The sequence below is a fragment of the Glycine max genome, chromosome 15 (genome assembly GCF_000004515.6).
Source record: "Glycine max cultivar Williams 82 chromosome 15, Glycine_max_v4.0, whole genome shotgun sequence".
Lineage (NCBI taxonomy): Eukaryota > Viridiplantae > Streptophyta > Magnoliopsida > Fabales > Fabaceae > Glycine > Glycine max.
Genome location: NC_038251.2, coordinates 48,825,993 through 48,852,850, shown reverse-complemented (window position 1 = coordinate 48,852,850; position 26,858 = coordinate 48,825,993). Strand labels below are relative to the sequence as shown.

The following is a 26,858-nucleotide window of genomic DNA, read 5'->3' as shown; positions in this document are numbered from 1 at the left end:
TTTTTCTTTTCCATTTAAATGTTAGGTTCAATTTAATGGACTGCTGAACCCTGATTATAAATCAATTTGTATGGTGAAAACCAGTTGAATACTCGAATAGCTTGGTGGATTATAATTACAGTAGCAAAAAAGTTTTTTTCTTTATGAATTCAATATTTTAAATTTCATGCACCTTATTTGTTCTATAAATAAGATCATTGTACAAATAATAACAAATCATACAACAATATTTTTTTTCTCTCTCTCTCCATCACATTAATATTACGTACATTTCTTATTTTTCTCTTTCCTCTCTCTTTGTCTTCTTTTTTTTAATTTTTTTCTATAAATAAAAACCATTGTACAAATATTATATCACTTAAATGTTATGTTTGCTGACCCCTTATTATAAAACAATTGGTATGGAGCAAACCAGTGGAATAGTAGATGCATTGCAATTACGTATACACTAGCAAAAAGTTCTGAGCAACTTTTTCCTTTATGAATTCAATATTTTAAATTTCATGCACCTCGCTTTCTTAAGCATTAAGAAATTTGTTATAGGAAAGCATGTCACGTTGCAGGACTTGTCCTATTATTATATTCACAATTAACAACTCGTGCTTGTGGTCGTTGTAGTTAGGACTACGCAAATATTATATAGGAGGAAGTCTTAACAATTTTGATATAGAAAGCAATGAGCCAGGAACGCGTGTCTTTGTTTGTGTTTTTTCCCTTCTTCTCATCTCCGAGGGAAAGAAAGCTACAACTAAAACAAAAACAGCTCCAAAAGCAAAAGCAAAAGAATGCAATAAGCTTTGCAATCAGTGCACAAAGCAAAGCGCATAGACAAACTCTAAAGTTAAAACAAAATCAAAAACAGCTCCAAAAGCAAAAGCAAAAGAATGCATTCAACTTTTCAATTAGTCCACAAAGCAAAGTGCACCAAAGCTTACCTCACTAAGCAAACATTATGGAGAAGATTCAACATATATACCTTGCATACATGTCATCACCCTTTTGCTGGTTTCTTAGTTCCTAGCAATGTCAGAGATTGTGCCTGCAGAGCCCATTGGTGGCATCTATTTCGAGCCAGGAGAGACATCAACGGCAACGGCATCAGCATCAGAGGCACCCCGTGTCACGTTGGCTATTACCAATGGCAGCAACACCGTTGAATATGTTCCAGAACCCTTTGACAGTGAAAGATTGCCAACAGTTTTTGCTTCTGAAATCCAAAGGTTCCTTCGAGTGGCTAACTTGCTTGGAAAGGAAGAGCCTCGTGTTGCTTATCTTTGTGAGTCCTTTTTGCTATCTGGGTCTCTCTCTTTTTTTCATATGTTGGTTGATTGTTGGGAAATTCAGTTTCTTCGGAAATTGGTGTATAATTTGGAGGATCCTCTGCAACTTTCTTTTTAAAGTGTATGAATTTGAGCTAAAATTAAATATGTTTTTAGTCCTTAAAATTTCACAATTTTTTGTTTTATTCTCTGTAAAAAGAATTCTTTTTTAGTCTCTCTTTTTTATGCTGGGAAGGGCCATAAGGCCATTCTTTGTTAGTCTCTGCATTTAACAAAATGATGTAATTTTAATCCCTCTCCTGGGTATAGGAACTAAAATCAGTGTAAGTGTAACAAGGGACTAAAACTAAGTAAATGTTTTTTATGGGAACTAGAATAATTAAACAATTGTTATATTTATTAGAGCCCAAATTTTCTATTTTTTTAGAATACCAAAAATCATATTTAAACCTTTTAATTTTTCACTTTTTTATTTTATTTTATTATTTGGGAGGTCTAGATTAAAGAATCATTTGATAAATGATGTGTAATGTGGGCTGTTTTAATGTAATTTGAAAGAAGTTATGAATGCTTAGTGGGACATGGGTATCTAGGAGGCCACGCCCAGAGCAACTACAATTGTCGCTGGTTGTTATGTAGTAAGTTAAATTGGTTGTTACCTGTTACATAATGGGTGATGATTAGTTAATAAATTTACCACTAAAGGCTATTTTTGTTAACTGTAGTTAACTAGTTATATTTGTAAAAAGTAAAATAAAGTTAGCAAATGAGGCTCAATTCAACCAATTACCTTAATCTCAATCCATAAATTGCACTAAAAGCACAAATTATCTCAATAGAAGTGTAAACCAAATAGGGAGAGGAGGATTATCAAAAAAGAAAAAGTAGGTAGAGGAGAATTGGATCCGTGTAGATCAATTTCCATACTGTGCAATTTCTAGGTGTTGGGCTTTTTACTTTGGTTGAAATACACGAATTAGAATCATGTATATATAGAGAGAAGAATTGAGTATTTTCTAGAATTTGACATTTTCCTGCTTTATAGGTAGTCCTGTACTTACTAAAACTGAGATTTCCCTATTGATTATTATCAATATATGCATTTCACATTGTCCCAGTAAACCTAATTTGCAGGTCGTGTTCATGCCTTTGTGATTGCACACAACTTGGACAAAAATTCAAGTGGAAGGGGTGTTAGACAATTCAAAACTTCACTACTTCATCGACTTGAACAGGTAAACAAAAATGTTGAAGCTCACACTGTCAAGAGAAATTGTCCTTAGCAGTAACTGAATGAAAGTAAAAATTAATAATGATTTATGTTTTAAATAAAAAAGTTACTGGAATTTTAAGACGTGATTTGTTTAAGCTTTCCTGTTGTGACTTGTCATCTATATACCCGAGAAAAACATGAGATAAAAGATTTTAGTCTCTTAACTCTATTTAAATTTCCCTAGTCAGAAACATTTATAGGATTTATACTGGGATGGTGGGAACAATACTTGATGCATTGTTTTGCTTATGAGGTTGGGGAAGTTAATCATTGCATGTTGTTTTGTGAATTGTGACATACAGGATGAGCATGTTACGAAAAAGAAGGGAACAAGTGACATTCGCGAACTTAAAAATGTATACCGTGCTTACAGGGATTATTATATCAGACATGAAAAAGCATTTGATCTAGAACAAAGGTAACTTACTGTGCTTTGACTTATAAGTGCATCATTTTCCCTTTGAACACGAATTTGCAAACGCCTTTGTAGCCTACTGAGCCAACTCATATGGTGTTATATCTAAACAGTCGAAGAGAGAGATTGATAAATGCACGAGATATTGCTACTGTTCTGTTTGAGGTGCTAAAGACAGTTACAGATCCAGCTAGTTCTCAGGTGAACCCTTTAATTTCTTCCTTTTCATATATCTTGTACTTCTCTTTCCTAGTAATTTCATGAATCTGCTTAGTCAGGAATAACCAGATTATCAATTAACCATGTATTTCTTTTCCCTAAAGATTCTCACTTTTTTTCCAAAATAGGCCCTTATCCAAGGAAATGCAATCCATAAAAAAACTGAATTTAACATCCTTCCACTTGAGCAAGGAGGCATTCAGCATGCAATTACGCAGAAGTCTGAGGTCTGATATTTCTTGAATGATTCACATTTTCCAGTTTCATTGATGTCTTGTGTCCAAGTCACAGAAGACTCAATTGCAATATGATGGACTGAGTGTGCTAACAAAATTGATACAGATTAAGGCTGCCGTTGCAGTTATTCGCAATGTTCGTGGTTTACCCCCAGCACAAGATTTCAAGAAGCACGGAGCCTTTGTGGATCTATTTGATTTTCTACAGCATTGTTTTGGATTCCAGGTCAGTTCTCCCTGTTAAATTGGACTCAAACTTTCCTTTTCACTTCTGTATAATTCTGATTATTGCATAGAATAAACTCCCCAGTTGTTCAGTTTTGAGGACATGATGCAGTAATGTATGATCATCATTGCTCTAACTAGTCTTTCATTGCCTTCAAAAAAAGCTAGTCTTTCATTATTTTTCATTCTTTGTGATGTGTTTGACATTAGGAAGCCAATGTGGCCAACCAAAGGGAACATCTTATTCTACTCTTAGCCAACATGCAGACTCGTCAAACTCATAACCAGACATCTGTTTTGAAGGTGCATTTTCTGTTGAACATGTATCTTTTGGTTTTACTTTATCATATTTGACAACAATATAACTGTCCTGTTTTTATATCAGTTAGGGGAAGGAGGTGTAGATGAATTGATGAGAAAGTTTTTCAAAAACTATACAAATTGGTGCAAGTTTTTGGAAAGGAAAAGCAATATCCGGTATGTTTATTGATCTAATTCTACTGTAACTTTCAATAATTTATATTGTAGTTGTTCTTCTGATAAAAGACAGGGTGGTATGTTTCTCTCTTTCTCTTTATCTCTGTAAGACTATTATTATTATTATTATGATGATGGATTTCTTCAAGCTTTCTTTCTGTTTTATTTATTTCATTTACACTATAAATTATTTTGTTTGAACAGTCTTTCTTTTTTCTGACCTTCTGTTTTACTTAGTAAGCCCGTTACTTGTTTTGCAGTTTACCTTTAGTGAAGCAGGAATCCCAACAATATAAAATTTTATACATTGGGCTTTACCTTCTCATATGGGGGGAGGCAGCTAATTTGCGGTTCATGCCAGAATGTCTCTGCTATATTTTTCATCATGTACATTGAAACTCAACACATTCTTATATTTTTATTTTCTAAAATAAAATAACAATGTTAGACTACACAAGTGTCTATTAGTTTATAAACATAACATGTCCTTTTTATGTGATACTACAAATGCCATATGTAATTTTAAACATTTCATGAACAAAGATTATGTAATAAAATTTTGGTTCATGGATAGAATCTTGAATCCTTGATTCACCATGGAATATCATAGAGTTGTTTAATCCATGCGAAAAACCTTGTTGTTGATAGAATCTTAGTAAATTAATAGATTTTTTATTCTTTTATCTCAAATTGAAAAATGGGTTGGTATATATGATTAAGTTACATAAATGCTTGATAGAATCACTCATGACCTCTATTTTCATTCATAATAGAAATTTCTAATAACTATGATTATTCTCAAATTTATTTTTGTCCTTTTTTCTGTGTGTTTTGAAGATGGCATATGAATTGCATGGAATTTTATGTGGTGCTATCAGTTTAACAACATGGGAAAAAGTCATGCCTGCATATGGAGGAGAACCTGAGTCTTTCCTTAACAATGTTGTCACCCGAATATACACTGTCATAAAACAGGTACTATCTAATCTATCCTCTTTTGTTCTGGATTGTCTTCTTCAATATAACTAACTTCTGTTCAAACCAAAGGAAGTTGACAATAGCAAAGGAGGGGCGGCTGATTATTCTGTATGGAGAAACTATGATGATCTGAATGAGTATTTCTGGTCAGCATTAAATTTCTCCAGTTTTTTTATGTTGCCTTCTTTCCAAATCGTTTCCATATCATCATGTCCTTACTGCTGTTCAATATATACAGGTCCCCTGATTGTTTCAAAATTGGTTGGCCCATGCGTCTTGATCATGAATTTTTCTTTGTAAAGTCTAGAAATAAACCAAAACCAGATGTCAAGAATGCTCTTGTTGTGTCACCTGGTAAAACAAAAGAGAAGAAGAAGAGAGAAAAGAGGGATGAAGAAGAACCAGAGGTGATTCTGCGATTCTCATGCATTGTACTTCAGATTTCTCTTGTTTGAAACATTAAACTAAAGCAATATGAAATTTCTCTTGTTTTCTTTGTTTCATATGTCACTAGGAAAGGTTGGAATAATTCTACTACCTGTCAGAGACTACCACTCCATGCTGACATAATATACCTGTTTTCATTTTTCTTTGTACAGGATACAAGGGAGGAAATCCATGAACCACAATGGCTAGGAAAGACAAATTTTGTAGAGATTCGTTCATTCTGGCAAATTTTTAGATGCTTTGATAGAATGTGGAGCTTTTTTATTCTATCCCTTCAGGTTTACTCAAAAATCTAGTGCTGATTATTTACAAATTTCTGCTTCTTATGATAGATAATCTATAAATTTGAATTTTTTGTTGGTTCTCAGGCCATAATAATCATTGCTTGTCATGACTTGGGATCTCCAATACAGTTATTAGATGCCGTAGTATTTGAGGACATAATTACCATCTTCATTACCTCTGCATATCTTAAACTTATTCAAGGTATGGTGTTCTTTTATATCATTAATTGACATTGAAGTTTGTTTAATCGGATGAAACAAATAAATGTAAACTTTTTAATATGGTATCACTGTTAAATATTTTTATTGGCCGCTTTTTAAGGAGGAGGACAGCTGTCCAAAACTGTTTCCCTTCTTCCTTGCCGGACCAAACAATAATGAGTAGAATGGCATACCCCAGAATTGTTGCAATGCTAATCCATTGACTACTTCCAGCCACTTAAGTCCTTAGACATTTTATCTTCTTGGGGTATTTGTGTTGGGAGGTTGATTTCATTCCTCACATTTTGTGGAATTTAAAGTTTTTATGAAATCTAATTGAAGAAGATTCAGTACTGGAATCCTTTTTCCTTTTCCGTGTTTCTCTTCATTTGTCTTCCAATTTGGATAATAGAATTTCGACACTTGATTGGTCTAGTGTATATCCCTGTAAATCTCTATCCATTTTCTTGATCAATCATTTCAATAAAGAGAAATTCCTTTTTGATAAATACCTTTGGAAATCCAAAATTCCATCTCTGGTTAAGCATTTTGTTTGGACAACTGTACTTAAAAGAATTAATACTAGTAGTGTTACTGTTGGACAAGTGGTCTCAAAAATTTTAAGAAGGGGGAAGTTGAATTAAGATTTCATTGACTATTCTTAATTAAAAATTTTCCCTTAGATATTCTCTAGATTCAATTATTTCTTTAACTGTAAGTTACTCGAATAACAAATAATTAAGGAGAAATAAACTTAAAGAAATATAAACACAACAGAAAGTAAAAGAGATTAAGGAAAGAGAGAATGCAAAACCGGATTTATACTGGTTCGGCCACAACCCGTGCCTACGTCCAGTCCTCAAGCAAATTCCACTTGAGCGTTTTCACTAACCTTGTAAAAACCCTTTACAAGCAATGAACCACAAGGGACTTTTCTCCTTTGTGTTCAATGTTTACACCAAGAAGCAAATTCCACTTCTTGCAATGAACCCCAAAGGACTTTCCTCCTTTGTGTTCAATGATTACACCAAGAGACAATCCCACCTCTTGCAATGAACCTCAAAGAACCTTCCTCCTTTGTGTTCAGTGATTACACCAAGAAGCAAATTCCACTTCTTGCAATGAACCCCAAAGGACGTTACTCCTTTGTGTCCAGTGATTCAACCAAGGAACAAACTTGTTCCTTGAACCAAGTAGACCGTCTCTTGAAAAACATTTTATAACCAAGAGTCGGTCTCTTGAAAAGCTTTTTGTAAGAATGGAGGAGAGGAGGAAAATAGAATAGCACAAGTTTTTGTCCAATGAATTTTTCTTGACAAAGCAAATGTTGAACAAAAACTTTTAGAAAGATGTTCAGAATTAATGCCTTTTGAAATTCATGTCATGGTCACATATTTATAGCCATTTGATGGATCTTGAAAAAACCATGTTAAAAGTTGTGATTCTTGGCAATTTCTTTAAAACCAGTCACTGGTAATCGATTACCATAATGGTATAATCGATTACACAGTTTATTTTATCAAAGGTTATGACTCTTCATGTTGAAGTTTGAAATCTAACGTTCAAAATCACTGGTAATCGATTACAAATATTGTGTAATCGATTATACTATTTTAAAAATATTTTTAAACATTACAAGACAATGGTAATCGATTACATGCCCATGGTAATCGATTACTACTTTGTAAATCAGTTATAAAACTATTTTGGGCTTTTGGTAATCGATTACCAGAGAGTAAAAACTCTGGTAAAAAAATATTTCTTGAAAAATTCTCTTGGACAATTTTGTGTTATTCAATCTTTTCTTTGAAAAATTCTTTTTAAACTTATCTTGATGTTTTTCTTGAGGTTCTTGCATATCTTGAGTCTTCTCTTAAATCTTCACTTGAATCTTCTTGATTCTTTAATCTTTTTTGAATGAATTTTTAATAATCTTTGGCATCATCAAAATACTCTTGGAAGCTTTGCTTCTACAGTTACAAATTCCATACCTGATAGAATTTAGTTAGTGTACTCATGGATGGAATTTTGGGCAAAAATTTATATACCAGTCTTTATGCGGATGGTAGGTTACACTTAGCTGTATTATTCAATTCCATCTTAACGATGAACAAATGATCAACAAAAACAGAACAGCCTCAGCTAATCTGTGATTCTATATTTTATTTTTCAGTTTCCCTATTAACATTCTAGACATTATATATTGATAGTGTGCCCCTTCTTCGTCTCATATAATCATGATAAGAAAGGTTCCCATGTTTTTTATCACAGCAATTTTAGACATTGCTTTTATGTGGAAAGCAAGATATACCATGGAATATTCTCAAAAAGTGAAACTTGTGGTGAAGCTGGTCTTAGCTACTATATGGACTATTGTTCTTCCTGTATGCTATGCTAATTCAAGAAGAAAATATACTTGTTATTCCACAAAGTATGGAAGCTTGGTTGAGGAATGGTGCTTTACTTCCTATATGGTTGCAGCAGCAATATATCTGACAACTAATGCAGTTGAAGTTGTGTTATTTTTTGTCCCTGCTGTTGCCAAGTATATTGAGGTCTCTAATTACAAGATATGCAGAGTTTTGTCTTGGTGGACTCAGGTATGTTCATCTTATTTGTTACTATATTTTCCAACAGCATGTTAACTTTGCAGAATTGCTAGACCAATTTACTGTTTTAATGAACTTTTAATACAATTACACAACAGATCTTAATAATCATTCCAGTATCTACTTTTGTATGTTTCTTGCTTTAATGAGTCCAGAATTTTTTCTTACATCATCTTAGTAATATCATTATATATGCATTATCTTTTACTGCAATCAATATTACTTTTGGTCAAAACTATTCCTTTTGTTCCTTCATTCGGGAGGACTACATCTGTTTGTTGTGTTGATTTTTCATCATTAGTCAGTCAGCTCTAGAATTCACAAATAAGTATAAATTATCTTCCAGCTGATTTATATGTGCATGTAATTGACTATAATATTCATTCATGGCATTTGATGTTCTAACTTGAGTGTCACATTTGTTTATCATACAGCCTAGAATCTATGTTGGTAGGGGGATGCAAGAAGACCAGGTTTCAGTTTTAAAGTATATCCTATTACCTTGTTGGCTTGTTCTGGTTGTTTACATTCAATTGCTTTAGTATATCCATCCTAATATATATAAATATGTTGAATTTCTTCCAATATAGGTACACATTGTTTTGGATATTGGTGTTATCATGTAAATTTGTGTTTAGCTACAGTTTTGAGGTAATAATAGCAGAGTATCAATTATGGGGATATACTAATTTGGTTTCATCAACTTACTCTTAGTGACCAAAGCAATATCAATACATGCAGGTAAAACCACTCATAGCACCTACCAGACAGATTATGAAAATTGGTGTAAAGAAGTATGAATGGCATGAGCTTTTTCCAAAAGGTATGCTTCATTTCTAATTGTTTCAGTCACATAAGGGATTAGTTAATGTCTCTTACAACGGTTTGATTGTGCTGCAGTTAAAAGTAATGCTGGTGCAATTGTGGCTGTATGGAGCCCTGTAGTAATTGTGAGTCTGAATCATTGCTCTGACACATACACTTCTGTGCTTTTAACTTCCAATCATCATTATAGATATCCTTACATTGATGTTATGGGGTGGGGGGGTGGATATGCTCTACTGATGAAGTGGTCTATCAGGCATTATGTGTTTAGATAAAATTCCTTATGTAATGATTCTTTCTTTAAGAAAACCATATTTATTGATGGTTAACAGTATTCCATTCTATGTTCCTTAAAGGTATATTTTATGGACACACAAATTTGGTATTCTGTTTTCTGTACAATAATTGGTGGACTTTATGGCGTTTTACATCACCTTGGTGAGGTAAGCTGTGGTTTTTATTTTCTTCTTTCTCTCTTTCTTTTCCCACAGAAACAAAATGGTCATCTCACCTCTCTTATTGACAATAGATAAGGACACTCGGAATGCTGAGAAGTAAATTTGACTCCTTACCTTCAGCATTTAATGTCTGTCTGATCCCACCATCTTCCAAACGTGGTAAAAAGAAAAGAAAAGGTCTCCTCAGTAATATATTCCAAAAGGTGTGTTCTAAATTAGTAATGGTAATTAAGATGAGATTATTTCAGTGTATCTGTTCTCTTTATGTTGACCACTAATCTGTATCACAGTTGCCAGATGAAAAAAATGCCACTGCAAAATTTGTTGTAGTATGGAATCAAATTGTAAATCATCTTCGTCTTGAAGACTTGATTAGTAACAGGTGATGTTTGTTGTAACTTTCCTGCACTTCTTTGTCTTATTCCAACACCTGACAATGATTTTTTCAACAGAGAGATGGATTTGATGATGATGCCTGTGTCTTCAGAATTGTTTTCTGCTAAGGTTCGTTGGCCTGTTTTCCTCTTGGCAAATAAGGTAATGAACTTTTAACCAAAAATATTATGAGATCACTGTTGTAGAATTATTAACTGTACACCTTTTTATTTATTAAAGAACTCTTCTTGCTATGTATTCTAGTTTTCTACAGCTTTGACCATTGCTAAAGATTTTGAGGGAAAGGAAGAGATTCTTGTCAAGAAAATTACAAAAGACAAATACATGTTTTATGCTGTAAGAGAGTGTTACCAGTCACTGAAATACGTGCTTGAAATTCTTGTTGTGGGTAGCATTGAGAAAAGGTAAATAAAATGGAATGTTTATCTAGATACAATCTTCCTTCTTCAACTACTGTTGTATTCTATAGAATCTTATCATTTTCTCCTAGTGAAGGTTACCTGTTTGTCTTTACTTCTAACCTACAAAAGTTTGACATGGTTTTTGATATGGTAGTTGTTTATGCTTATTTAGGATCATATGTGATATACTAAGCGAAATTGAAAAGCATATCCAAGAAACAAGTCTTCTAAAGAACTTTAACTTGAAAGTTCTCCCAGCTCTACATGCTAAGGTTGTTGAGCTAGCTGAACTTCTGGTAATTGTTTCCTAGACCTAAACTAAAGGCTAAGTACTGGTGTTGACAAATTTGTATGATTAGTAATTTCGAGTCCTAATAATTTTGATGTAAATGTCAAAAGATGGAGGGAGATAAAGACCATCAGCACAAAGTAGTGAAGGCCTTGTTAGATGTGTTTGAACTTGTAACAAATGATATGATGGTTGATTCGAGGTATTGTTGCTTAAGAATCTGTTATCCTTTACTACATTACAATTTGCGATGCTTCAGTTTCTAATTGCTTACTAAATTTGTACAGAATATTGGATATGTTTCACTTTCCCGAACAAAATGAGTGTGGCTTTGTCTATTTTAGAAATGATGATCAACTATTTGACAGTGTGGAAATGAATAGAGATTTCTATCCATTTGCCAATGAGAATTCCATCCATTTTCCATTGCCAGAAAGTGGTCCTCTGATGGAAAAGGTGATGTTTATTGCCTATATAATGTTTTCTTGTCATTCTCCTGTAATCTGGGACTAGTAATTAAATTCACAAGTTCACATTTAAATGCTGGCACACATATATAGTAATGAGAAATTCCATCTCAAAACTATATTTGATTTCAACTCATACTATGCTGATATAATCATCCTGTTCATGACAGATCAAGCGTTTTCATTTGTTGCTTACAGTCAAAGATACAGCAATGGATGTGCCTGCAAACTTAGATGCTCGTAGGCGCATATCATTCTTTGCTACTTCTCTGTTTACAGATATGCCTGATGCTCCAAAAGTGCACAATATGATGCCATTCTGGTAATTATATATGTCCATGAGCATTGCATTTACTTTTATAGGTTGGAACTATACGATTCATTCTGTTCTTGAAGTGGTATTCATACCACGTCTCTCATTATTACTATTTAATTTGAACTCTCCAACTTTACTATCCATCAATTATAAATGACATAATGAGAATTTCTTTATTCAATGAAGACATATCAAACTAAGAATCAAACCTTTCAGTGATAAATGACATACGGACTTTAAACTTGTAAAAAAGCATTCAGTGAACATTATTCTAGCCTTGTATTTCGATCACAGAACTGTGTCTGATATATGACATGATTGGTAGTGTTATAACTCCACATTACATCGAGGACATTAATTTTTCGCTTAAGGAGCTTGGTTCAGATAAAGAGGAGGACTCCATCATCTTCTACATGCAAAAGATATATCCAGGTGGCTAAACATTTGAATTAAATTACATATAATAAACATTCTATTTGAATTCATTTCATAGATTGTTTCACCAATTTCAATAGATGAATGGACAAATTTTTTGGAACGCATGGGTTGTGATAACCGTAAGAGTTTAGAAGATGAACACAAAACAGAAGATCTTAGACTGTGGGCTTCATTCCGGGGCCAGACACTAAGCAGAACAGGTACAGTTTTTATGCTATTCTCATTTGGATATTCATGTAATTGTAAGTCAATATTTGATCATTGCGATCATATTTGTAACAGTTAGAGGGATGATGTACTACAGAGAAGCCTTAAAATTACAAGCATTTCTTGACATGGCTGAAGAAGAAGGTTTGTAACAACATTATCCACCAGTATTTTGCTATGGTGCAAAGAAATATAGGAAAATAAAATCAACAAACTCAAATCATTGCATGATTGTTTCTGTTAAACCAGATATTCTTGAGGGTTATGAGACTGCCGAAAGAGGTAATAGGGCATTGTTTGCTCGTCTAGAAGCACTAGCAGACATGAAATACACCTATGTCATTTCCTGTCAGTCATTTGCATCACAAAAGGCTTCGAATGATCCTCGTTATCAAGATATGATCGATTTGATGATAAGGTAAGTTTTTACAAGAGAAAGATGTCTTGCTTCTTCATATTGAATAAGTAGAAAATAAACCTTGCAAGCATGTATTACCTGCAGGTACCCATCTCTTCGTGTAGCTTATGTTGAGGAAAAAGAGGAGATAGTTCAGGGTAAACCTCATAAAGTATATTCATCTAAACTGGTTAAAGTTGTCAATGGTTTTGAACAGGTATGTTTTTACAACATAAAAAGCATTAGTCTTGGAAACGTGCATTAGTGATACTAAAAGAAATATGCAAGCATTATCTCTAAATTCTTGTTTGCATAGTATGTAAGTATTTGGAAAAAAAAATAGAGCTCTGCTGAATGCATCACTGTAAATACAAAAGTATCTGAAAATATGATGGTCAAACACGTACAAGTTGCTCAGATTCCATGCAGTAGGATCAAATGGTACTCTATGAATGGCTGGTTGCTACCAATATGTATCAATATTGTTCTTAGAAAAGTGAAATTTTAACCCTTGACAAAAAAAGACTTTACAATCTTCTCAATATATTAATTTTTGAAAAAATGTTCCTTAATGAATTTGATTGAAAAAACTATTAAGGAACTGTCTCAATTCTCAAAAGCTCAAGGTACTAGACATTTGCTTTTGATCACTACAGTCTTATAATGTCTTTCGGGCTTCAACTTGAAAAATGACCAAAGCATAAGTCCGCAAGACCACAATGATACGATTAAGAGAATGAGGTTGGAAAGAAAATACTCTTGACCGTTTTCTCCGTCAAACTTTGATGTGATGTAATGAGAACAACACCCAAAAGCACAATTTATAAGGCCAAGGCTAAAAATTGGTTTTATTAATATCTCTAGTGTCAAACTTACACAAAAATTTACCAAATCAGATGGTTATCTGCTCCTTTACTGTTAATAAAATTTTTATTCAGATGCATCATTGTTGACTTGATAAGAATCTTGCTTCTTTTATAGACAATATATCAAATAAAACTACCAGGTACACCACATCTTGGAGAAGGGAAGCCTGAAAACCAAAACAATGCAATAATATTCACTCGTGGTGAAGCACTCCAAACAATTGATATGAACCAAGTAGGCATAATTTCTATTTACCTTCTTGCAAATTAAATATTTACTTTCATCGTATACAAAACTTGATCATTTCTATTATGTTCTTACGAGTATCTGATTTTACAGGATAATTACTTGGAAGAAGCTCTAAAAATGAGAAACCTTCTTCAAGAATTTCTTCAACGCCAAGGAAGGCGTCCTCCTACAATACTTGGTTTAAGGGAACACATTTTCACAGGAAGGTTAGTATCCCCTAAATTAAAAAAAAAAAAAAACCACATTGTGATGACAATAGAGGAAACTGAGCAAGATTCCTGATGCAGCGAAACATGAAGGGAAAGGGAAGGGGAAACGAGGGCTCAACATCTCATTGATTCCTAAGAATACCGAGGGTTGAGACAAATTGCAAAAACCTCAATTTTATTGAATCAAAATCTTCCATCAAGGAGGCTTAGGTACATATAAATAGAAAAGTACTAATACACCAGAAACCCTAAAGCAAGAAACAGTAAAATGCCAAAAAGGCCCTTACATTTAAGAAAATAGCAAAAATACCCCCTAAAAATAAGTTCAAGATAAAATTTTCATTTCGACCCCTTAAAAGATGAAATTTGGCTAAAATATTGTCTAGCACATTGCTAGAAGCAATCCGGTCTCGCTTAAAAAGTGGTTTCCATGCAAAAGTAGGAAAGTCTCTAGACTTCCTTCCTCTTCTTCTCAATCTGTTTATACTTCTCTTGATTTGGTTTATAGTGATCTATGGGGATCCTCTCATGTGTCTTCAACTAATGGATTTATCTATTATATAAATTTTGTTGATGCTTATTCTTGTATCACTTTGATTTATCTTCTCAAAAGTAAATCTGAAACCCTCAATGTTTTTCAAAAGTTTAATGCTATGACAGAATTACATTTTAATTCCAAAATTAAAAGTCTTCAAACTGATTGGGGGAGGGGAGTTTAGGCCATTTACATCCGTTTTAGCTAGCTATGGCATTCAACATGACTAACTTGTCCTCACACCCATCATCAAAATGGGGTTATTGAAATAAAAAAAACAGGCATATTGTAGAGCTTGGTCTTACATTACTGCATCATGCTTCCTTACCTCTTAAATTTTGGGATTTTGCCTTTTGCACATCTTATAAACAGACTAGCCAAAGCATCACTAAACTTTTCAATACCCAATCATATGTTGTTCCAAAAGTTTCCAGATTATACTTTTCTCAAAACCTTTGGATGTGCTTGTTTCCCTTTACTTATACCCTACAACAATCACAAGCTAGACTTTAGATCTACTGAATGCCTTTTCTTAGGTTATTCTACCTCTCATAAAGGGTATAAATGTATGTCTTCTTCAAGCAGAATTACATCTCTAAGGATTTCATTTTCAATGAATCCAAGTTTCCCTATGCTAACTTGTTTGAGACTTCTACTTCTCTCGATCAATCCACTTCCTCTCCATTCTTTTTCAATTTCCTTTCATTCCTATCATTCAGTATCCAAATCCCTCAAATCCTACTTCTAATTCCCCTCAACCCACTCAAACTCATACCTCATATGTCTCTAGTCATCTCAATTCTCCTGATGTTGGAAGGTCTGCATCTGTTTTTACACAGCCCTCTTCTAATCATTAGCCAGTTCAATCTGACACTGACATACCTATTCCAGCTTCTAGTTCATCATCCAGTTCAATTCAGTTCCCTAATACTTAACCCACGGATCAGTCTCTTCCTGCTATTGTTACTTCTATTCCAGCTATCAGTCCAAAAGTAACATCCTCCTCTATTAACCCTACATCTCCTCAAAAACCACCAAACACCCACCCTATGCAAACCATATCTAATTCAGGTATTTATTTACCCAGAACCAATCCTACATTTCTGCTAGCTCATTGTGAACCCAAATCTGTCAAACAAGGTTTTACAGATCCTAATTGGCTTTCAGCCATGCAACAGGAGTATGAAGCTATAATGAAAAATTATACTTGGTATCTAGTTCCTCTTCCTCCCGACAGAAAACCAATTGGTTGTAAGTGGGTTTTTAGAGTGAAATAAAATGCAGATGGCTCCATCAACAAGTACAAAGCCAGGCTTGTGGCAAAAGGTTTCAATCAAGCTGTTGGCTTTGACTTTTCTGAGACTTTCTCTCCCGTTGTGGCACTCTCTACCCCATACATACATGTACTAATAATAAAAGAAATAAGAAATCAAACTTAATTAAAAGCTTTTAAAACACATTTAAATACAAGTCTTTCAAAAGGATAAAAGGTTCACATTCACCTTTCTAACATCATAATAAAACTTGTCCAAATAAATAATAAATTCACTTCGACTCAAAATAAGGTCGTCTAAAACTACAAAATGTTTTGTTAAATCAGTGAGGTAAAATGAAATAGACTAACATCATGCAACTAATATGCAGACTTATGTCCCAATATCACATCCTATCAGAGTATTGTGTCCCGACGTCCTTCAGCACAAGATTCCTTAAAGCAATTCACCTAGTCATTTCCTCCCCCGAACACAAAGTTCAAGATCATCACAGGATCCATACACAAACAGTACACCGGGAGTGAGTTATCACATTCCTAACTAATGAAGAGTAACGAGACAACATGTAGGTATAAATATCATAAAAACAAAATAAAAATTACTTAAACATAGCTCACATCAATTCACCTAGTCGCCCTTAAAGGGACTTAGCATTAACTCGTCACCCTTAAAGGGTCTTATAGTCGTGTGATTGTACAATTCATAGTTTATAACTCAATGCACACATCTCAATCACATGCATACTCAATTTATCACATGCACTCGATCTCAATCACAATAGTATAATCTCAATTTAACACGTTATCACACTTCATGAATCATATACATTTTACCTATGAACTATGCAATACACACAATTACTCAATTGTTTTCAAAATCATTTTAGCTCGTCGGGTTCCCACAGTGAATCTCATCACAATACCCGTCGCCCTTAAAGGGTCTTACAATTGTGTGATTGCACAGTTCATAGCTCACAACTCAATACACACATCTCATCTCAATACACATGTATTTCATCATTCATCGCATGTTCAATTTATCACATACTCACAATTTGAATCATCATTTCATAATCTCAGCATAATAATTTATACAAAAGATTGATCATAACATGGGGAATAAAACCCCTCAAACAGTTTCTCACAATTATATCAAAATCAATTAATTAAAATCATGGGTCAAAATACAAAAACATCAAGAGAACTCAAGTTTATCAATCAATTTTCATCAGATCATCAATTGGTACGTAGAACACAACAATATTGTATTTATAATCATAAAGGAAAAATTGTAATTCAATAAACATCCCAAAATAAATCTCGATTTAATAGTCTAAGGATCCCTACACATGTTCATTCTAACCTCGATTGCGATAAACTCATCTCTTACCTCTAAGCGGGCTCACGTGTGTATTCCGACAGTGATAGCGGCATCTCTAGCAATCTCCTGTGATTCTTCAAGCTTTTCCTTTGATTGTTCTGGTAGAGTTCCCAAACGTCAAAGAGAAGGAGAAGGGATTGAAGCCTCCATTTTGTACTGTCTTCGTGCAATTTTGTTCCCTCTCTCCGTGGATATTAGTAAATCCCAACAGTGAAGGTGTGTGGAATTGAATCGTGACCAACATATCAAAATTTTACGACAATCCAATGGTTAACGAGTTCAGGATCGTAGTTTTACCGAGACAGTTTTGGATTTCTGCGGGAAAAGAAAAGGCTACGATGCGAACTGTATTTCTCTCAGCTCCGACATGATTTCAAAATTCCCAATGGTGAAAGTGTTCAGAATTGAGTTGCGAACTTGGTATTTAAATTTTACGACGATCCAACGGTGAATGAGTCTAAGATTATCATTTTTCTTAGATAGATTTGGTGGTGTGCGGGAAAAGAGAGGATTTTGCGAGGAGAAAAGGGGAAAATGAAATTGAGAGGAAGAGGAGACATAGTCGGTGTGAAAACTGACCTAACACGTCTCTATTTATACATAGGGTATTTATAAATTATTATTTACTCTATTTATTTATGTTTATTATTTTATAAAAACAAATTATATTTTATTCCCTATCAAATGAATAAATAAAATATCCTCTTTATTTTCTCTAAAATCATTATTTTAATTAATAAAGTTATTTCTCCTTATTTATTTAATTATAAAAACCTCATCATTTTATAAAACTCTATTTATTTATAAATAACAATCATTTTTAATTTAGTCTACGAAAAATGGGATGTTACACCTGTGGTAAAACCTGTTGCCATCAGACTTATTTTAACATTAACTATCACTAATCAATGGTCTTTTGCTCAGTTAGATGTCAATAATGCATTCCTGAATGGTTTCCTTCATGAGACTGTCTATGAGTCTCAACCACTAGGCTCAAAACTCCTACTCTACCTTTGTATGTAAACTGAATTGAGCTCTCTATGGACTTAAGCAGGCTCCTAGACAATGGTTTGAAAGACTTCAGTCCACATTACTTCAATTTGGATTTGTTGCAAGAAAATGTGATCCTTCACTCTTCATCTACAAGACTAATTCTCACACATTTTACTTGTTTGTGTGGATGATATCATCATCACTGGCAGATCTATTTCTTTGATTCAGCATCTCACTTCTCAACTAAATTCCAAGTTTTCCCTCAAACAGCTTGGTTCACTAGATTATTTTCTTGGAATTGAAGTCAAAACTCTTTCTGACAAGTCACTATTATTCACTCAGTAAATATATCAGAGATTTGTTGTAGAAAACTAGTATGACAGAAGCTCAATCTATCTCATCCCATATGGCTTCAAGTTGCAAACTCACAAAAATTGGCTCAGATCTGTTTTCTGACCTACTCTGTACAGATCTGTGGTAGGTGCTCTTCAATGCTTAACCATCACTCGACCTGAGAGTTATTCAGTAAACAAGGTTTGTCAATTTATGGCCAATCCCTTAGAATCTCACTAGGTTGTAGTCAAGAGAATCCTAAGGTATTTAAAAAGAACTGTTTTATGTGGTCTTCATCTCAGACCTACTATCCGGAGTCAATCCTACCCTATTAGAGCTCTTTGTAATGCAGACTGGGCATCTGATGTTGATGACAGAAGGTCAACTTCTAGTGCAACAGTCTATTTTGGTCCTAACCTCATATCTTGATGGTCCCACAAGCAGCAAGTTGTTGCTAGATCCAGCACGGAGGCAGAATATCATGTAGCTTAGCTCAGATTGCTGCAGAAATCTCGTGGATTCAGACCTTGTTGACTGAACTCTAAGTTCCCTTTATCCCTCCTATTGTCTTTTGTGATAATCAAAGTGCAGTTGTCATTTCCCACAACCCAGTCCTTCATGCAAGAAAGTTTTGACCAAGCAGCTCATAGTTCAGCATTTTCCTGCTCTTGATCAATGGGCAGATGCCCTTACCAATCCCCTTTCTCCAACTAGATTTGCTTTTCAAGGGCCAAACTCGATGTGATTGAGGCTTCTTTGAAGTCCCAACCACCTTGAGTTTAAGGGAGGTATTAGAGTAATATACTGAGAGTTGCAGTATTCAACTGCACTCTCAGCTAACGTGAGTTGGTTAGTTGTTATAACTGACTATACTAGTCTATAAATACCATACTGTACTACAAAGTTCAGTGGCTTAATGTCATTTTCATTTCTCTCTTTCTCTCTTATCTTCTATATGATTCTGTTAAAACTCTAATATTGATCAACCCTGCACTGCATCAAATTCCTTTCATTAGAATAATATACATATTTCATATTATGCACAATGGTAATCACATGTTCCTTTGAATGCGTGAACAAGGTCTAAGTCTAAGAAATTATTCCATGCTATATGGGCTGGCCCTTCATATGAGAAATGTATAAAACCTAATGTGTTTAGAATAGATTAATTATAAGTGTGCTACCTGACAATAATACATGATACTGTGATAGCTCTTATACGTTTTCTCTTTCTTCCATCATTTTCCTTTTCTATTTTACAGTTACATCTTTTTGTTCTGCACTTTCTTTTTCCCCTTACTCATAAACGTCTTTAACATTAATATTAGACAGATGTTTAATATACTAATAGGATGTTCTCGATGCTCTTTTTAACTTCAGTGTGTCTTCTTTGGCATGGTTCATGTCATATCAAGAGACCAGCTTTGTCACTATTGGTCAAAGGCTTCTGGCTAATCCTCTCAGGTAATAAATGTAAAATGTCATTCTGAAAATATAAGCAACTAAGATTGGAAAAGGTCATTGAGTGTTGAATGATTATTTAGCAAACCTGCAATAATTTTGAATTGATACTTTCATATACTTATTTTTTTTCTAGTTGTATAAACAAGAAGTAGTATTGGTCATGCAAGCAAATGGTCTTCATTGTAAGACTTGTGATTTGGATATCTGCAATCAAGAGAATTAATTTATTTTTTTTACTTCAAATTTCTCTGACATCTTTGCTGGGATATGTTTGTGTAATCTAGTTTCTCTTCATTAAATTAATGGTGGTCCTTATTTTCATTTACTCCTATCAGTAAATTAGATTTTCTTGCATATATAAATATATGAAATCTGATTAAGTATTTTCCCTCATTCTGTTTTATTATATTCTGTTCTGTTCTTCTCAAAAGGCTCTTGCTCCTCTGAATTACTACATTCATCTCATCACATCACCAATTTTTTTAATGATGTGTTTTAACTCTATTATTTGCTTACTTATTATTTCTAATGTATTTTCTCAATCAGGGTGCGCTTCCACTATGGTCATCCAGATGTATTTGATAGGGTTTTTCATATCACGAGAGGAGGAATAAGCAAAGCATCTAAAACAATTAACTTGAGTGAGGATGTTTTTGCTGGTAGGAATTGATGACTTCAAAATTATATTCTTACCACTTGTTTGTGATAATGGAGACATGTAAAAATGTGTTTATGCCATATGCAGGATTTAATTCAACTTTAAGACGGGGATGTATTTCCTACCATGAATACTTGCAAATTGGCAAAGGTCGTGATGTAGCTCTAAACCAGATCTCAAAATTTGAAGCCAAGGTAGCAAATGGAAACTGTGAGCAAACTATAAGCCGTGACATGTTCCGCCTTGGGCGGCAATTCGATTTTTTCCGGATGCTATCATGCTATTTCACTACAATTGGATTTTACTTCAGCAGCTTGGTAATTTTATTGAACCATCAATTTCTTTTTCTTTTTTCGCTTTTAATTGCAATACATTGTTACTACATGGAATGCTGACATATCCTATTATTGTTGTCTATTCACTTTTCACTACAAGACATGAAGTATTGGAATTGACAACAAGTCATTCTGTATAAAGCAAACAAATTTTAAGTTTGCAGTTTCCATGATCTTGCATTACATCTTAGATAAACACATAGTATCACATTAAAATATTATTCATAGGTCATTCCCCAAATTCTAAAGCTAACATCAGCTTGTCTGATGTTTTATTTAATCATAAATGAAAGTGCCATCAGGTTTGACTAATCTAAATTTGTATTGAATTACTCCACAGATTTCAGTGATAGGAATCTATGTATTTCTCTACGGGCAGCTATACCTGGTGCTTAGTGGGTTGGAAAGAGCACTTATCATTGAGGCTCGAATCAAGAATGTACAGTCGTTAGAAACGGCTCTTGCCTCCCAGTCCTTCATACAACTTGGACTTCTGACAGGCTTGCCAATGGTGATGGAAATAGGGCTTGAGAGAGGTTTCCTCACAGCCCTAAAGGACTTTGTCCTTATGCAATTGCAGTTGGCTGCTGTTTTCTTCACTTTCGCCCTTGGAACGAAAACACATTACTATGGCCGAACGCTTTTGCACGGGGGTGCAAAGTACAGACCAACAGGGCGCAAAGTTGTCTTCCATGCTAGCTTCACTGAGAATTACAGATTGTATTCAAGAAGCCACTTTGTTAAGGCGTTTGAGCTATTGCTGTTGTTGATTGTTTATAACATGTTCAGGAGGTCCTATCAAAGTAGCATGGCATATGTGTTGATAACATATGCCATTTGGTTCATGTCATTGACTTGGTTGTGTGCGCCTTTTCTCTTTAACCCTGCTGGGTTCAGTTGGACCAAGACAGTAGATGACTGGAAAGAGTGGAATAAATGGATCAGACAACAGGGTGGTATAGGAATTCAACAAGATAAAAGTTGGCATTCTTGGTGGCACGATGAGCAAGCTCATCTTCGGTGGTCAGGTTTCGGTTCTAGGTTGACTGAAGTATTGCTTTCTCTCCGTTTTTTCATCTATCAGTATGGTTTGGTCTATCACCTAGACATCTCTCAGCATAGCAAAAACTTTCTGGTTTATGTCCTTTCTTGGATTGTGATTGTTGCAATTTTCCTCTTGGTGAAGGTAACTTCTCCATGGCCTCTCCCTTACTCTTCTTTCAAGAAATTTAGTCAGCAAAATTCACCAAATAGTACAATTGCATGTTAATAACATAATTAAACATCCGTGCAGGCTGTTAACATGGGAAGGCAACTACTCAGTGCTAATTATCAGCTTGGATTCAGATTTTTCAAAGCATTCCTGTTCCTGGCTGTTCTTGCCATCATCTTTACTCTTTCTATTATATGTGAATTGTCATTGACGGACCTTTTCGTTTGCTGTCTAGCATTCATGCCAACCGCGTGGGGATTGATAATGGTAATAATCTTTTAGCAACCTTGCTTGAGCTAAACTGTGTCACCTTTTCAATTTGTTTGCCATGATATTTTTCCTGGACTTAATCCATGAAATACTTTTTGTTGGTTCAGATGGCACAAGCTGCAAGGCCAAAAATAGAGCACACAGGGTTGTGGGACTTCACACGAGCACTTGCTAGAGAATTTGATTATGGAATGGGGATAGTTCTTTTTGGACCTATAGCTATTTTGGCATGGTTACCAATTATTAAAGCTTTCCATGCTCGTTTTCTTTTCAACGAGGCATTCAAAAGGCACTTGCAAATCCAACCAATTCTGGCAGGAAAAAAGAAGAAGCACAGAACTTGATCATGATTCTCGTACTTGCTTCTGTACAGTCAAGCGACAATGTCTTGATATTCTATAGGAAGATTTTAGGAATTACTAGATAAAGGTTACAGCGTGTATAGCTGCATTCATATTGGTATATAGTCATGATTGTACAAAAGATGAAATTATTGTTTCTCAATGCGTAGTTTAATAAGATGAAGGAAAGGCAATTAAAACTGTATTTGCTTCAAGCAAAGATCACCATTCTATACTCAAAATAATACATACCATACAAAACTTGCTACCTTTATCATCATTTTACCATTCTTTCCATCTAAAGTGAGCTTTTCTGTTTTTAATTGGCTAAATGACGTATTGTTCCCTTATTTTTTATTTTTATTTTTCAGTTTCATACGTTATCATTTCAAAAGTTTATTTCTTTTATCTTAGGCAAAATTATAAATTTAGTCCCCTAGTTTATCTCCAGTTTCGGATTTAATCTCCTGGTAATTTAATTTACAAATTTAGTTTTTCTATTTTGTAAAATCGTGCAATGTTGGTCCCCCAGGCCACAATTGGACGTTAACCGTTAACAAGTGATGTTGACTATCACGTGTCGTGTTCTTATTTAATGATGATTGTCACGTGTCATCTTCTGATTGGATGTCAACTCCATGAAAAATGAAATGCATTGTTGTTTTCATTGACCAATCAAAACATGATACATGACACTCATCATCCAATAAGAACTTGACACGTGGCAGTCAACATCACTTGTTAACGGTCAATGTTCAATTGTGGCCTAGGGGATCAACATTGCACGATTTTACAAAATAGGAGGACCAAATTTATGAATTAAATTACTGGAGGACCAAAATTCGAAACTGGAGATAAACTGGAGACCAAAAATACAATTTTGCCTTTATCTTAATTAAAAAGTTCAATAGTCCTTCTGTTAGCCTTAACATTAACGTGGTCACTCTCTTCTTCATTCTCTCTTACTACCCCCACCCCCATGTTTCCCAACCTCACTCTCCCTAGAGTTCCCACACTTCTCCTTTGCCACTCAACCTCAAATCAAACCCCCAAGACATGTTGATGCAACCTTCATTATGGGACCAAGCCGGAAACGTGGGAAGGACCACCCCACAAACCATCCTCACCTAGGACCTTAGTGACGATCTCGTTTGTAACATCTCATTTTTTGTAAATAAATTAAAAAGGATTTTTAGTATAAATAAATAAATAAATAAAGTTTTAGAGAACGGTGAAGTTTTTATAATCAAATAAATAAAGAAAAAATAGTTGTAATAAAATAATGTGTGTATATATATATATATATATATATATATATATATATATATATATATATATATATATTTGATTTATTTATTTGATGGGAAATAAAATAGAGTTCCTTTATATAAAATAATAAAAATAAATAAATAGAGTAAATAATAAGCTGTGAGTATCCTAGATATAAATAGTGATATGTTAGGTCAGTTTTCATACCGATGATGCCTCCTCTTTTCCTCATTTTCGTTTTTCTCTCTTCTCCTCCCAAAACCCTCTCTTTTTCCCGCAGACCACCAAACTTGTCTCAGAAAAATAATGATCTCAAACTCATTCACCGTTGGATCGCCGTGAAATTTAAGAATCAGGTTCGCAACTCAATTCCGAGCCTTTTCACCGTTGGGAATTTTGAAATCATGTCGGAATTGAGAGAAATACACTTTTCATTGTAATATTTTTTTTCTTGCAGAAACCCAAAACTGTCTTGGTAAAACCACGATCCCGAATTCGTTAACCATTGGATTGTCGTAAAATTTTAATATTCGTGATTCAATTTCACACACCTTCACCATTGGGATTTGTGAAATAATATCCATGAAGAGAGAAAACAGAATCGCACGAAGACAGTATAAAATGAAGGCTTCAATCCCTTTTTCTCTCTGACATTTGGGAACCCTATCAGAGCAATCAAAGGAAAAAATTGAGGAATCTCAGGAACTTTCTCAGGAACTTGCTAGAGATGTCGCTATTGCTATCGAAAGACACATGAGCCTGCTTAGAGGTAAGGGATGAGTTTATCGCAATTGGGGTTAGAATGAACATGTGTAGGGATCCTTAGAAAATTAAATTGGGTTTATTTTAGGATGTTTATTAAATTATAATTTTTCCTTTATTATTATAAATACATTATTGATGTCCCGATCCAAATTCCTTAATAAAATAGAGTGATCTTGGTGTTTTTATTTTTTTTATATCTATGATTTTGATTAATTGATTTTGATATAATTGTGTGAAATTATTTGAGGGGTTTTACTCCCCATGTTGTGATAAACTTTTTGTATAAATTATTATATTGAGATTATGAAATGGTGATTCAAATTATGAGTATGTGATAATTTGAACCAGTGATTAATGGTGAAATAGATGTGTATTGAGTTGTGAGCTATGAACTGTGCAATCACACAATTGTAAGACCCTTTAAGGGCGATGAGTATTGTGATGGGATTCACTGTGGGAACCCGACGAGTTAAAATGATTTTGAAAACAATTGAGTAGTTGTGTGTATTTCATAGTTCATAGGTAAAGTGTATATGATTCATGAGGTGTGATAACGTGTTAATTGAGATTATACCATTGTGATTAAGATCGAGTGTATGTGATAAATTGTGTATGTATGTGATTGAGATGTTGTGTGCATTGAGTTGTGAACTATGAATTATACAATCACACGACTATAAGTCCCTTTAAGGGCGACGAGTTAATGCTAAGTCCCTTTAAGGGCAACGAGTTAATGTTAAGTCCCTTTAATGGCGACGAGTTAATGTTAAGACCCTTTAAGGATAACGAGTTAATGCTAGGTCCCTTTAAGGGAGATGAGTTAATGTTAAGACCCTTTAAGAGCAACGAGATAAACTATTTGAGAACAATTGAGGAGTCGTGTGTTTTGTACAGTTCATAGATAGAGTCTGTGTGCTAAAATATTTTATGGGTTGGACCTGAACCAGAAGCGAGAGGCCCTAACGGACTCTTCAGAGTGTAGGCCTTGGGGGTCACCCGGTTTGAGTGCTCCTTTAAGGCTATGTTGATCCCATATGGTTGGAGCATTCTCACAAAACACCGTGACCCTGACTGGTTTCCCTACGATCTTACCTAGTGAGAGTGACCTGACTTACTAGTGTGTGGTTTGTCTTGTCATGTACTCTTAGGCGCCCGACGTGGTTTTTCACTAACGTGGTACCACATTGCATATAGGATTGAGTCTTAGTGTATATGTTGCATAACGCTTGTGTATTGATCGATATTGTTTGACTTGATGACATTGTGTTTTGATCCTTGAGTACGTGAATGTTGTGAAAATGAATGAAATGTGTTGTGTGATGATGTGATGTTGGATGACAAAGTGGTGAAATGATGTGAGTTATGTTTAAGTAAGTTTTATTTTGTTTTTATGATATTTATATCTACATGTATCGTTACTCTTCATTAGTTAGGAATGTGATAACTCACTCCCCGTGTGCTATTTATGTTTTGATCCTGTGATGATCTCGAATCTTGTGTTCGTGGGAGCAGATGAATAGGTGGATGACTATGAAGAACCTCATGCTAGAGGACACAGGAACACAATGCTCTGATAGGATGTGATATTAGGATATAGGTTATATATTAATTGTATGAAGTTTTGGACGGCCTTGTTTTGAGCCAAAGTGAATTTATTATTTATTTAGACAAGTTTTATTATGATGCTAGAAAGGTGAATGTGAGCCTTTTACCCTTTCGAAAGGCTTGTATAAAAAAAATGTTTTAAATAATTTTAATTAATATTTGAATTTTTATTTCTTTTATTATTAATACATATATGTATGGGGTAGAGGGTGTCACATCGTTCTCATCATCACCAACACCAACAAGCTCCACGACGAGAT

The 26,858-nt window shown here is 34.2% G+C and overlaps 1 protein-coding gene across 1 annotated transcript; it reads left to right on the top strand.

Annotated features, from left to right (window-relative positions):
• The first annotated feature begins 752 nt into the window (after positions 1 to 752).
• LOC100799445 (putative callose synthase 8) lies at positions 753 to 23,233 on the top strand. Its single transcript, XM_006598089.4, has 41 exons — positions 753 to 1,276; positions 2,415 to 2,515; positions 2,856 to 2,971; positions 3,082 to 3,169; positions 3,316 to 3,414; positions 3,530 to 3,649; positions 3,859 to 3,951; positions 4,034 to 4,125; positions 4,386 to 4,512; positions 4,963 to 5,100; positions 5,173 to 5,249; positions 5,342 to 5,510; positions 5,703 to 5,828; positions 5,919 to 6,036; positions 8,307 to 8,635; positions 9,079 to 9,131; positions 9,235 to 9,295; positions 9,386 to 9,467; positions 9,545 to 9,594; positions 9,826 to 9,912; positions 9,999 to 10,130; positions 10,218 to 10,309; positions 10,380 to 10,464; positions 10,567 to 10,727; positions 10,897 to 11,020; positions 11,124 to 11,215; positions 11,301 to 11,469; positions 11,651 to 11,802; positions 12,122 to 12,228; positions 12,312 to 12,434; positions 12,517 to 12,585; positions 12,691 to 12,859; positions 12,944 to 13,055; positions 13,820 to 13,939; positions 14,045 to 14,160; positions 20,059 to 20,142; positions 20,689 to 20,801; positions 20,888 to 21,117; positions 21,476 to 22,321; positions 22,430 to 22,615; positions 22,726 to 23,233. Exons 1-41 carry the CDS (start codon positions 1,024 to 1,026, stop codon positions 22,960 to 22,962), a joined length of 5,898 nt encoding a protein of 1,965 aa, XP_006598152.1. The 5' UTR covers positions 753 to 1,023; the 3' UTR covers positions 22,963 to 23,233.
• Positions 23,234 to 26,858: the final 3,625 nt, after the last annotated feature.